The sequence below is a fragment of the Arvicanthis niloticus genome, chromosome 25, assembly GCF_011762505.2.
Source record: "Arvicanthis niloticus isolate mArvNil1 chromosome 25, mArvNil1.pat.X, whole genome shotgun sequence".
NCBI lineage: Eukaryota > Metazoa > Chordata > Mammalia > Rodentia > Muridae > Arvicanthis > Arvicanthis niloticus.
In genome coordinates, this window is record NC_133433.1 from 39,543,134 (window position 1) to 39,557,776 (window position 14,643).

General features: G+C 38.4%; 1 protein-coding gene across 4 annotated transcripts in view; it reads right to left on the reverse strand.

The window, feature by feature from the left end:
• Positions 1–3,950: 3,950 nt before the first annotated feature.
• The window catches only part of Atp6v1h (ATPase H+ transporting V1 subunit H), a 75,810-nt gene continuing 65,117 nt past the window's right edge, over positions 3,951–14,643 (reverse strand). For 2 of the 4 annotated variants that reach the window (XM_076924429.1, XM_076924430.1), the window contains exons 12-13: positions 12,545–12,658; positions 3,951–4,294 (exon numbers count right to left, since the gene is read on the reverse strand). In XM_076924429.1, coding sequence (XP_076780544.1) covers positions 4,234–4,294; positions 12,545–12,658 — 175 coding nt within the window. In that variant the 3' untranslated portion in view covers positions 3,951–4,233. The remainder of the gene's footprint in view (positions 4,295–12,544; positions 12,659–14,643) is intronic. The other 2 variants (XM_076924427.1, XM_076924428.1) reach the window with 1 other exon arrangement.

The window sequence follows — 14,643 nt, forward strand, 5'->3', positions numbered from 1 at the left end:
GGAAAAGACCCCAAGCCTGGACAAGGCACTGCTATATGTACCCTAGAGTGCCGTGTTCACTTCTGATTGGCTGTTCACTCATTACCCATAATATACCCCGGGATGGGCAGTGACTTTGGCGCTTTTGCCTTTTGCACCTGCGTAGTTAGTTGTTTACTAGTGGGAGGACAGGATGCCCGTGCCATCTTGTAATGGCGAATGCTATCATGTTCACGCGGCTCCTAACAGCCTTTCCTTCAGTCTCTGCTCCATTCTTTGTCCCTGTATTAATTTAGAGAGGAGCAATTCTGGGGTAAAATTTTGGAGATGGGTGAGTGGCCCCATACCTCAGCCTGGGGCTGTGCCTAACCCCTTGATATGGTTTTTCCAGGTTCTCTTTCCCCTTTGTTGGGTATTTCGGCTAATGTCATCCATGTTGGATCTTGGGAGCCTCTTGTTTTCCTGGCATCTGGGACTTTCTGTTGGCTACCCCCAGTTCCCCATCCCCCATTGCCACACACCTCTGTTCAATTTCTTGACCCTCTGTACATCTCCCGTCTCCTCCCACACCTGACCCTTACCCCCCTTTTTCCTCTCCTCCTCCTCTCTTCCTCCCAAGTCCCTCCCACCAACTACCTCCCTGTGATTATTTTATTCTCCCTTTTAAGTTGTATTCAGAGCTTTTTTTCCTAATATCCACTTATCAATGAGAGCATACCATGTGTGTTCTTTTGTGACCGGGTTACCTCACTCAGGATGATATTTTCTAGTTCCATCCATTTGCCTAAGAATTTCATGAATTTATTGTTTTTAATAGCTGAGTAGTACTTCATTGTGTAAATGTAACACATTTTCTCTATCCATTCCTCTGTTGAGGGACATCTGGGTTGTTTCCAGCTTCTGGCTATTATAAATAAGGTAGCTATGAACATAGTGGAGCAAGTGGTATGCCAAGGAGTGGTAGAAGCAGATAAGGAGAACCTTAGGATTGACTCTTAGAGTTCACAAATGAGGCAAGGGAGTGGATTGTAAGCATAAGTACACTCTTAGTTACCTAGTAATGCATCAGTGTCACATTAAGGAATTAAGTCCTTGACTTCAGCTGATCCCAGCTGACAAAGATAACATGGTTTGTCATCCAATATTCATGAATGTTGCTTTCACTGGTATAAATACAACTTATACAAAACAAACATTACTTGTTTCATTTCCAGTGAAATAACCAATTCCATAGTATTAGATAGAATTTGCTCTGCTACTCAAGCACCTAGTCAGATTTACAAACATACACTAAGTGCAGTACACCCAAGTTTAACTGAACATGTAAGTATTACATTTTTGTGGATTTAATCACTCAATATCAAAAACGTTAAACATGGAAAAATTAAAGTGTAAAGGTTAGAAGAAGGGAGAAAGTGCCTTGAGAGAATTAATTTTAATCTCTAGGATAACTAGAGTATGTTGGCATAGAGGTATCGGTTTTCAGTTATAGTTCAAATTATCTCCACCAAAAAAAAAAAAAAAAAAAAAATCTCCACCAGGACAACCAGCATCGATTTCTAATTCAGAACTCTGGGCTGTGCAGAATAAAACTAAAACTTGTGACAAAGAGAAGCTTCATGCATAGAATCTCACCAACATAGCTGCCTAGGCATAAGGAATAAGAACAACACCAGTAGACATGCTAAAATGGGAAAGATCAAGAGGCCTCAGCCCTAAAGCTAGAACAGGCAACTGCTGAATGCTGTGAGTGGGAGACTAGATCATCTTCAGGGAAGAGCACACCCACTGGTTATTCACTACCATATAATCATCCCTGAAAACAGACATACAAGTACCATTATACAGACTGAGCATATAATATATACATATAATTATGATTAATGAAAAATAGACCATGAATTTGAAAGAGAGCAAGGAATGATTATATGGAATAATTTGGAGGGAGAAAAGGGAAAAAATTATAATCTCACAAAAAGCACAAAAATTCAAAAGTCTTGTGACAAAAAATCAACATATTATGATATCCCAGAGCCTGCAGTGTCTCACATCATCAGAGACACTGAGTGTTTCAAAAGCCTAGTAAATGCATTAACATGAAAATTGATCTATTGGATGTAGAACTCAATACTGATAAGAAAAGCTGTCTAGACTAACACTATCTGAACCTAAGTAATTTTAATACTTTTAAGTTTTTAAACATATTGGTTTGATGACAACACTGATATTCTAGCAAATAGAGAGCGCTTTAAGATAAATTATGAATGATTTGTCACACAGGACCTCTGCATTGAAAATGAAAATAAAAGATTCATAAGCACTAATGAATGTCCTTCTATAGAAGACAAAATTTAGTTATAAAAATATGTATTAGCCTCAGCAATATTATCAACTGTTAGCATGTTAGCATTCCTTCTAGGCTCTGCCCAACAATTTCCTAGCAATAGCCAGGTAGGCCTGACTTGCTATAAAAAGGGCTGTTTGGTCTCTTTGCTCTGATTCTCTCTCTCTCTCTCATTCTCTCTCTCTCTCTCATTCTCTCTCTCATTCTCTCTCTCTCTCTCTCTCTCTCTCTCTCTCTCTCTCTCCACCCCACCCCACCCCAGTCTCTAATCCCTTCTCAACCCCGCTTCCCATGTCCCCAAATAAACTTCATCCTAGGCTGGTACCTCAAGGAGGAGGGGTGCCTCAGCATGGGCTCACTAAGGTACCCCTTCCCACCACACCATACTGCACTTTACAAAATATAGAATCAACAACATGCTGACAGAAAAAGATGAATTAAAAACATATGAGATCCAGTGATCCATGGTGAGAATAAAGACTGAAAGGTTCAGAGCTGGGCATAGTGAGGAACATCTGAAGAACATGAATTTCTGTGAGTTTGAAGCCAACCTTATCTATAGAGAAACTTCTAGGCCAGCCAGAACTACATAGTAAAACCCTGTCTCATAAAAGAAAAAAGGTTCAAATTTTAGGAGGAAGAATGTGTGTCTGAGACATATATATATATATACAGCTAGAGATGTAGCTTGAAAAATAAAGGTGAGGGGCAAAATAAAAAAGCTACTCACTATATATGTACATATATATGTAAGTATATATATGTACATATATATGTATATATCAAAGTATTTTAGTACATTTATACTAAAAAATAAAGATGAAAACATAGGAAACCAGTGAAAAACACTAACCTAAAGATAAGGTTTTGTGGGGAGCCGACAGAAGGCCGCTATCATCCTTGCAGCCATCTTGAGCCATATACCCTGACAAGAGACTTGTTTACAACAGCCTACAACTGAGCACACTCTGATAACATCTTATTTTAGATACCCAGGATCTTCCCTTGGGTGTATGAGACTTAAAGGTGTGAGACTTGAGGGCGTGGCTTAAAGGTGTAATTTAGAGACAAGACTTAAGGGCGTGAGACATATAAATGGTGAAAGGCAGACAGAAGACAATTAGGCACTTAGCACTTGGAAGAAGAACTTGGAACTGGGAAAGAGACTAGCAACCTGGAACTAGGCAATTGGTACTTGAGACTTGAGACAGGTAACTTGGAACTGGGAAACAGACTAGCAACTTAGAACTAGGATTAGGACCTGAGACTTGGTACTAGGAATTAGGACTTGAGACTTGGTACTAGGAACTAGGGACTTGGAAAGAAGAAGAGAGACTGAAGAATAAACGGGATTGAATCACACTCTGTCTGGTCTCCATTCTTCGCATCTGTCTTCACTCTCTCTCTCTTGCTGAACCCCGACCCACAGACCAGAGCTGCTTGGGGCAGTGCAGGCTCTAACAATTTAGCCCCCAAGGCTTTTGGTAGTGCAGAGAGAGAGAAAGTGATCATTTCAAAACATGTCACCCATCATCACCTGGGAACAATTCTCCCAATTCTTGAGATAGTATAATAAATGATGTTTATTCAAAGTTCACATTAGAAATAAGCAAAATGGAAGAACATGTTTGGAGTGAGAATCCTTTAATTATATTCATTTCCAGAGAACAATAAATAAAAAAATCATAAAGAATATAAGTAACAGTAACATTTCTCTAGATACAGACAGCACTTACTTTTATACAACTTAACAAGCAAACATTTTAATCCCCCCAGGAATTACCAATGGGAAAAGCTATACAACAAAAAAGAAGTAACCATTAAATTAAAAACTATTTGCTTTGACTCTAAAGACTAAAGTTCTCACTCCAGTGGTCCATCGGAGGTGCAGAAAGGCTGAGGAGGTCAGCTCAGCTCCGAGCAGCAGCAGTCTGGGGCTGCTCCGACTGTAGCTGTTTACCAAGATATTCCCTACAAAACAACAACACAGTAACATGGCAAAGGAGGACTTCAATACAAAGAATCACTGTCAAGACTCAAAACTTTTTAAATAAAATAACCCTTGGAAACTACACATTTCCAACTTTAAAAGCTCTTGTGCTACAGAAATGCTACCTATTTACACACACAAACCAGTCATGGCCCACACAGATAATGGGTCTTCATACAATGCCATTTGGGGAGTTGACTTCCCTGTTTACATGATTGCCTTACTAAATCTGCAGTCTGAGTTTAGCAACCAACTTATGATTCAAAGGGGCTTTCCATGGTATAAAAAAAAATCATACCATGGAAAACACATTTCTTAGTTTTAGAAAATGCACACATGTATAGCCTGGGGTGAACACAAGGCAATGAAAATAAAGCCCAAACAATAACAGCAAAAGTCAGGACTCTACCAGGAGTACTCTTGTGGCCTACAAAGCCCACAGTATTGCACGCTCTGCTACCGCAGAGGCTAAGAAGTTTTCTCATTCTACATATGAGGTAAATGACTTAAAGTGAAGGTCTGTCTCCAACCTGTCTAGATCCTTCAGGAAATAAACTGACAGCTGGCTATAGAGGTGCAATCCTACAATCACAGCACTCAGTAGGCAGAGGCAAGAAGATTGTGAGTTCAAAACCAGTGTGAATTGCATAGTCAAGTACAAGTTTTACAGGGCTAAATTTACAGCGCAAGAACATGAGCATCAGCAACCCAGGGTACTTGGCATCATTAGAACCTAGTTCTCCCACAAAAGAAAGTCCTGAATTTTCCATATCACTAGGAAAGCAAGATTCAGATTTAAAATCACTTCTAATGATGATGATAGAGGACTTTAAAAAGGATATAAATAACACTATCAAAGAATTTAAGGAGAACACAGGTAAACAGGTAGAAGCCCTTAAAGAGAAAACACAAAAATCCCTTAAAGAATTACAAGACAACACAACCAAACAGGTGAAGGAATTGAACAAAACCAACCAGGACATAAAAATGGAAGTAGAAACAATAAAGAAATCATAAATGGAGACTACCCTGGAGATAGAAAACCTAGCAAAGAAATCAGGAGTCATGAACATAAGCATCACCAACAGAATACAAGGGATAGAAGAGAGAATCTCAGGTGCAGAAGATACCATACAAAATATTGACAAAACTGTCAAAGAAAACGCAAATTGCAAAAAGTTCTTAACACAAAACATCCAGGAAATCCAGGACACAATGAGAAGACCAAACCTAAGGATAATAGGTATAGATGAGAGTGAAGATTCCCAACTTAAAAGGCCAATAAATATCTTCAACAAAATTATAGAAGAAAACTTCCCTAATCTAAAGAACGAGATGCCCATAAACATTCAAGAAGCCTATAGAACACCAAATAGACTAGACCAAAAAAGAAATACCTCCCATCACATAATAATCAAAACACCAAGTGCACAAAATAAAGAAAGAATATTAAATGCAATAAGGGAAAAAGGCCAAGTAACATATAAAAGCAGACCTATCAGAATTACACCAGACTTCTCACCAGATACTATAAAAGCTAGAAGACACTGGAGAAATGTCATACAGACCCTAAGAGAACACAAATGCCAACCCAGGCTACTATACCCAGCAAAACTCTCAATTACCATAGATGGAGAAACTAAGATATTCCACGACAAAACCAAATTTATACAATATCTTTCCACAAACCCAGCATTACAAAGGATAATAGCAGGAAAGCTCTAATACAAGGAGGGAAATTATACCCTACAAAGAGCAAGAAAGTAATCCCCTTCCAACAAATCCAAAAGAAGATAGCCACACAAAGATAATTCCACCTCTAATAACAAAAATAACAGGAAGCAACAATCACTGTTCCTTAATATCTCTTAACATCAATGGACTCAATTCCCAAATTAAAAGACATAGGCTAATGGACTGGATGCGTAAACAGGACCCAGCATTTTGCTGCATACAGGAAACCCACCTCAGTGACAAAGACAGACTCTACCTTAGGGTAAAAGGCTAGAAAACAATTTTTTCAAGCAAATGGTCCTGAGAAACAAGCTGGAGTAGCCATTCTCAAATCTCCAGCACAAGAACACAAAGGGAGGGACTCATGGCTCCACCTGTATAGGTATTTGAGGGTGGCCTTGCCAGGCATCAGTGGAAGTGGAAGGCCTTGGTACCTGAAAGTTTGGATTCCCTAGTGTTGGGGAATTTCGAGAGCAGGGAGGCAGGAATGGGAGAATGGTGGGACCACACCCTCATAGAAACTCCCAGAATTATATGGATTAGACATGACAGAGGCAGGCTGTCAGAAGACTAGATTCCAGAATTCAAACAAAAAATTATCTTGATACTAAAATTTGTTTTGAAAATTGTATATTGCAGAATACACAGCCTTGGTGTATCTACTCATCAGGCAAGCTGAGCAGACCTGCTCGAACCTCTGATGTCCTGGAATTCCAGCTGGATGCAGTGAAGACACAGACATCAGAGATTTATCAATTTACTCTTCCCCCTGCCCCTCTTCTAATATCTCAACGCCCATAATCAGCTTGAAGAAGTTAATAGAGTCGGCGCCCCTATCCCTGGGCTTGGGGACTGAGGCTGTTAATATATTGGGCTGTCTTTCTAGGGAAAAAGTAGTGGTTTTGTTGGAACAGGGAGGATTAGCTAGGATTTATTGCATAGCTATAACCTATTGGTAGAAATATGTATAATTGTTATTAAGATGAAGTTATAATTTCTTAAATGGTACAAAATTTACTTTGATTTCAAATTTAAGGTTTTCATTGGTATGAGCTTCTTAGTAATATAAAAGTGAAATTAATATTGTTACTCTCATAGGCATTGTACCTATATAACACATGGCTTAGACCCAGTCCTTCTTTAACTTTTCTAACTGATTTGAGATGGTTGGCCTGTGAGTTAAGGACCTGGAGCAAATTCATGGCTCTGAGTTTATTGCTAGGGTGTTTTCTGTATTTTATTTAGAAATAGCTGAGAGATGTTAACAGACAACAGTCCAGATTGCCTTACATGGATAGTTGGTTTTCAAACGTCAGAAGTCCACAGAATTGACATTACAAACATTTCTGTATTAATGTTCATTTTGATTAGAGACCTGTCTGCTCCTGACAGCTTCCTGTCATGGATTCTAAGAAGAAATTGAGCATCTTTGGAGTTACTACAGTTGTGGTGAGACAGCCACTAGGCAAGAATTGCCTCTTTTCATCTACAGACATATTACTGTCCAAAAAAGGACACACTTGCAGAAGAGTCAACTGATCATATCTGCCAAGACAGAGTAATCAGCCCTTAATAATTCTGCATCACTAGGTCTGTCAGATGATCCTGTGCCAAAAGGCTGAAGATCAGACGCTCCAACGTTTTATAATATAGGGACTGTCTAGGTGTTCAGCGGTCTCTATAAATTGGCTAAGTTTTAGAAGCTATGCTTAGTGCTTCCCATAATTTCAGTTAACTCAGTCATTCTGGATTTAAGACGAGGTTGAAGACTTATAGTCTCATAGCCAATCTTGGCTATTTACTTTGAGAGAAAAGATTTGAGATGTGGTTTTCAGCTGACATTCATTCTAAAGCCAAGAAAAAAGCCAGGTTCAGAACTAAGTAGTTAGAAGAGATGACAGAGGTTCTGGTTAGTCAACAAAATGATGGACTGGGTATTAGGTGTATCTTGTACCTTACTGATACAAATTGGTATAGTTATGCTCTAACTGTATTTTGAGAAAAAAGTTTTATTTTAACAGGAAGGGTGATAGGTAGAAGGAGCTAAGGTGGGAGAAGTAAGGAGAGGAAGAGGAGGAATAAGGAGAGGAGAAGAAGGAGGGGAGGAGCTAGGTGATGAGAGAGAGAGAGAGAGAGAGAGAGAGAGAGCAAGAAAGAAGAACATGGAGGCAGATGTTCCCATGTCTCCGCCAGTCAAAGATAGTTGATATATCTAGGTTGGGTATTGGGTTACACTTCTGATTGTATGGGCATCTTGTTATTGAGCATAACCAAACTTATAAAACCTCTGATTAACATTTAAAAAATTTGTATAAAAGCAAAAAGAAGGAGGGGAGATGGGATAGGGTTTTTTAGAGAGGGGAAATGGGAAAAGGGGATGGCATTTGAAATGTAAATAAAATATGCAATAAAAAAATAAATAAATAAAAAGAATGCAAATGTAGAGAAGGGAATTCTGAGGTGCTTGGTATCAGTTATAAGAACTGCCTGTACCAAACCCCCTGAAGTGAGGGCTCCCATGTCTATCAACCATATCTTGCCCTCAGGCAAGGACATACTCCTCCATACTCCCCAGCCATACTTGTGGATCTTGTAAGGCATTACTCCACTATATACAGATGTCAAATGAAAGGGGGAAAGTAAAAGCTTTTCTAAGACATACAAAGAAATAATTTCAAAATCAAAACACTGAAAAAAATTAAGGACAAGAAATGAAATATAGAAGTTGGCAGAGTTCTAGAAAGCTGCTGGGCATTAAAGGTCAAGGATTTCAGACTCAGGGCCCAGGAGCTATAATACTAGTCACTGTCAGGGGCTAGGAACATGGTGTATAACTCTAGATTCCATGTTATATAAACTCAAATCTAAAGAAACTTACAATTTAACTTAGTTACAAAAGTCTCTAAATCAAGATTCATGCCTGGCTTATCCTATGACTTTATAAATATATAATCAAGACTTTAAATAAAATTTGAAATTATACTTCAAAATTTTACATTTATTAACAAAAACTAAAGTTTTACTTGGTATAAATATAAACAATTTCCTGAAAACTTCACAATATGAAATTAATAAACATGAAAAACACCAGAGCCTATTTTAGTGGGTTTTTTTAAGAGAAAGAGAGAAAGAGAGAGAGAGAGAGAGAGAGAGAGAGAGAGAGAGAGAGAGAGAGAGAAAGGCCAAACATATACCCCCAAAAACCTAACAGGCCTAAGAGCTTTTACCTGCAATCCCAGCACTTGGGAATAGAGCCAGAACAGCAGTAAGTTTATGGTCAGTGTGTCTGGGCTACATAGTAAATTCCAGACTATCCTAGAATGAACCCTGTCTCAAAAAACCAAACAAACAAGCAAATCAAAGCCAAACACCACTGTGCTATCTTAGGAAAACAGAAAGGCAGTCTGTACCAGCAGTTATAATCAAGTTGCATATAGATACTACACCAAGATATGCATCCAGACTACCCTTCCACTGGTGCCTCTGCAGAAGGCTTATGTTCCGTATGACACTCTAGTCTACATTAATCTGATATAGAAATAAATTGCTATTACATGAGTAATTTTCATTCGCTGGTACAAGCATCCATGAAAATGTACAAAAGCTGCATCAAAATGTAAAAGTCACAACTGAATTCTAATCTTTCTGTAAAAATCTATTGGAAAAACACTAACACTAAGCACCAAGTAACCAAAGTAAAAATAGATGGTCAAATACTGGGGAAGGAGGAAAAAAGGTGTATTCTCACCAGCTAGCTGAGAAGACACAAACTAGTTTCTATCTACAGAATCAGTCACAAGTATAAATCAGGCATAAACAATACATATCATATACAAGGGGAAAAAACCTTCAATGCTTGACCATTTAACAACAAAAATCCTCAAGCAAAATTATTTTCTACTGGCAAAGAATAAGGTCAGCATTCTGCTGCATATACATTATTTTTAATCATGTCAGAAATAAACATTTAAACAAACAGCACCCTGCCCCTCAAAGAAAAACAAACAAAAACATTATTCCTGCAGACATTTAATGGAAAGACAAAAAGAAAGTTGTTTTTGTTTAATTACTAATATATAAATTGTGCTATGGCATTTATAGTTTCAAAAAGAAGGGAAATTAAACTTATTTAAAAAAAAAAAAAAAACCTTAGAAAAACATCTAGGAAATAAACTTAAGTTTATAGCACAAAAGGCCTCCAACTATTAAATGTGAACATTCATCAAATTAATTCCTTAAGAGATATAAACTAGCTACAAAATATTAAACTCCCAAATTACTGATTTATATTGAAAAACCTAACTCAAAAGAAGAGTGACACAAAGAGAAACCCAGTGACACAGTCTGTATTTTTAGTGACACCCAAAGTTTGTCCACCTCCTGAGTTGACTCAAAGCCACTCTGTAGGGCCCTCTGCTTTGTTGATGTTCTTCTTGCACAAGTTAGAAAAAAGTAGAGACATTTCAGAATAACACACACACACACACACACACACACACACACACACACACACACACTGCCAGCACTGGCTCCAGGAGCTAAACTAACCCAAACAACCTTCTCGCTCTCAGACTTACTCTACTGAGATCCATTATCCACAAAGGAACCGCAGAATTTTTTTTGTTTTTAAACATAAACTCAATCTTGCTGATCCCCAATTTAAAAAGCTTTCAATGAAGTCAGGTGTGGTAACACATGCTTTTAATTCAAGCACTTGTGAATCAGAGGCAGGTGGATCTCTGTAAGTCCAGAGTCAGTCTGATTTACAAAATGAGTTCCAGGCCAGTCAGGGATACTTAGTGAGACCTTGTCTCTAAAAAAACAAACAAACAAACAAACAAACAAAAATAAACAAGCTGGAAAAATGGCTCCCCAGTGAAAGAGAAATGGTTCCTCTTCCATAGGACCCAGGCTAAGTTCCCAGGACTCACATAGCAGCTCACAACCTTCTGAAGCTCCAATTCCCTCTAATACCCTCTTTTTGGCCTCTTCATGCACATATTTACACAGACAAAACACTCATATGCATAAAATAAAAATGCATAAATATTTAAACAACAAAAAAAATAACAAACCCTTTTCAATTGCTTTTAATTCATGGAAGCCTCATACAACAGCATGCAATACAAAACACCCTGCAACTGTACCCCTAAATGTAGGCTTACTCACTGATGCTTATTCTCTACCTTCAAGTTCCTTCCTCAGTCTTAATGGAAACACAGAGCACCACAGTTTTCTATTGTGGGAGCTATCCATGCCCTGAAGAGTATTTCCAGCACCCAGGATCTCCTTGCAACATCTCAGTACAATCCAGTTACTGAAACCTTTCTCCATGCATTGCTTTAAACAAGCTATGATCATTTCTGCTTCCTGTATTTTCTGTCTCATTCCTTACATCTGAATTACTAATTAACCCCAATACTCAGGCTGCATAGCTAGCTCCTTACCACTGTCATCTCAGCATAACTGTTTTGGCCTATTCAGAGAAGCCTGTCAAATTTACCTATATAAAGATGTACCCACTTCTATTCTTCAGCCTGGCACTTAACAGAAACCGTGTAAACACTCAGAAAGACACTGTTGTAAGCCTGCATGTCAGTGTTTATGGGAAAACTGCTTACTGGCAGGACTGTAACATTTTACACACAAGGTAACAACAGCAGCACAACTAGATGTTATCCTGTACTATATTTGACTGACCCATTCTAATGTACCATTAATTCTTTCCTTTGAAAATGCTGATGACATTTCTGTCAGTTATGAATGATTAATATTTATTCCTTGCACTATAACAAAAATAGCCTCAAGCTGAACACTCTTCAGTATAGTACAATCACATGATCTGTTCCAAGTGCTGAACAACTAACCCACAGCTGAAACTAGCTGTTCCGAGACGGAATCATTACTTGTTCTATACAGCTGTTCCGAGAGGGAATCATTACTTTTCTATACAGTGCACCAAGGGCTCACCATTATGTTCAGTCTTTAGAAGGAATACAAAAAGATCAATAATTTGACATTTAAAAAGTAAAAAGACAGGACAAAAGTATGACTCTGGTTACTTCTAAAGCAAAACATTGTCATTAATGAAGCATGACCATGGAATTTGAGTCAACCAACAAGCTTCCAGTGTCTTCCTGTGAACTGGTACACGATACTGTCTGGTTAACACTTAAACAACCTTGCAGGCCTGGAAAGGCATCTGTAGTCCAGCTGTGTCCACACAGCTGTAAGAAACCTGCATTTGTTTTGTCACAAGGGCCTTTTCAGTTATAGGTGAAGTAATTGTTGATATCGGAAGTCTGTTCCTTCCCTACAACTATTAATGCAGCTCATCTCTTTAAAATTAAATCTTTGCTCTATATTAGCAATATGTGCATAGACTTATTTATAAAATCACCAATAAGTCACTAAAGTATATTTCCATAAAAGCTCATAGGATAAGCATGTGAGAGTTCACAAAGCAATGTGCAGGTGAGATAGACACCAAGACATACCAGTTGTGCACCATGAGCTTCTGCACAGCCAGAAGAGCATTGTAGCGGACCTGCTGGTCTTCATGGTGCATGTGGTTCATCACCAGCTGCTTTCCACCAAGCTGTTCAATAACCCTACAGAACAGAAAAGACTTAGTGAAGATGTCATTTCTTTTAAATTGATGCTGGTTACAAATACAAAGTCCAAATACCAAATGCCCAAAGGATTTCTAAAACAAAAGTTACAACTAACTGAAGTAAGCTAGCGTTACATCTTACAACACTCTCAATGAATTACAGACTGTGGTAGATGAATGAGAATAGACTACACAGGTTCATGAATCCACAGCTGATGAAACTATTTGGGAAAGATAGTAAATGTGTCACTAGGGGTAGGGTTAAGGTTTCAAGAGACTTGTGTCATTCCCAGTCTGCTTTCTCTGCCTCCAGTCCTGAATGGACAGGTGAAAGTACAATACAAACATTGAGTGCCTACAATATGTCAGCCACCGAATTTGAAATGTTATGTTATAGCTCAGCTCAGCTATTTATCAGACATATCACATTAAGCAGGTAATTTACAGTCACTGCCAAATACAAAGAGCATGTATAAATCCATTATAGCATCATTGGTAATGATCCAAAGATACACAGCCCATGTTCTTTAGTGTAACAAGCCCTGCAGCTTGGCTAATAGTGGTAGGGGCTGTTCCTGCTAATCCACTCTCCACTGTGTCATCAAAGCAATCTTTGCAAAACCTTCAATATCATTTTCCCCATTTAAAGTTCAGTGACTCTGCTCTTTAACAAAGGTACCAAAATCCTTAACACTGCCTTATCACATTTTGAGTTCCTATTCAGCTTCAAAGAAAAGGGCCACATACCTCTGTCCTGTGGTCTCGCTCTGGGCCCTGAGCTCATAACTAAAGGGAAGTACTATCACTCTGGCCTGAAGCAGCACTCCTGATACACGCACATTTTGTCCAGGTGGTACAGCCTCTTGAACTTGGGAACCTACACAGCACTTCAGCATCATACTCATGAGCCATTTGAAACAACAACATTCAAAAACAAAAGAACAGACAGAAGATGGAAGCATGGCAGCAAGCAGACCATGTGAACAGCATTTGTTCATAGTAGAAGAGGGAACACAGGAAGGCAGAACGCAGCCTTGTTCTACCTCAGCTGGGAATGTGTCCGTCAGGGACTCAGTGTTGCCCACGGCTCTACACATGTTCATGGATAACTGCAGAAGTGGCATATTTATATGAGCTTTAAAATGATGTAATTTTAGCAAGTAAGCAAATTCACTAGTTTGGAATCCATGAACAATAAAAATTAACAATATACTTCAGAAAGCTGTCATATTACATGTATAAGCATGAGCATAATGAGTATAAATAGGGCACTGTGCTAACTGCCAAAGCAGAAGAAAGCATTTCATGTAGGTTTCTGTGAAGAGCTCCAAGAAGCAACGCTCAGAGCCCAAGACAAAACCAACACTCAAGAGTACCCATTATTAGGACTATCTTGTACCTCACTGGTACAATTAGGAATAATTATGCTCTAATTGTATTATTGAGAGAAAAGTTTTACTTTAACAGGAAGGGTGATATGTAGGAGGAGCTAAGTGGGAAGGAGTATTGAGAGGAAGAGATGGAACCAGGAGAGAAGATGAAGGAGAGGAGAAGCTAGGTGATGAGAGAGAGAAAAAGAGAGGGGGCATGGAGGCAGGTCTCCACCAGTCAAAGATAGTTTTTATATCTAGGTTGGGTATTGGGTTACGCTTCTGACTGAAGCATTACCAAACTTATAAATCCTCTGATTAACATTTAAAAAAAAATTGTATAAAAGCAAAAAGGATAGCGGGGGCATGGGACAGGGGTTTTCTAGGGAAGGGAAATGGGAAAAGGGGATGGCATCTTAAATGTAAATAAAATATTAAATAAAATAAAAAAAAAGAGTAGCCATAACTTAACATATTTCACTATTATTCACTAACGTATGATAAAAAGCATCAAACGTAATTAAATGTTTGATATAACGCAAACAGCAAGCCTTAACAGTATTTATTTTAAATGTAACAGTGGATTCCTAAACTATGTTAAATAACCAAAATA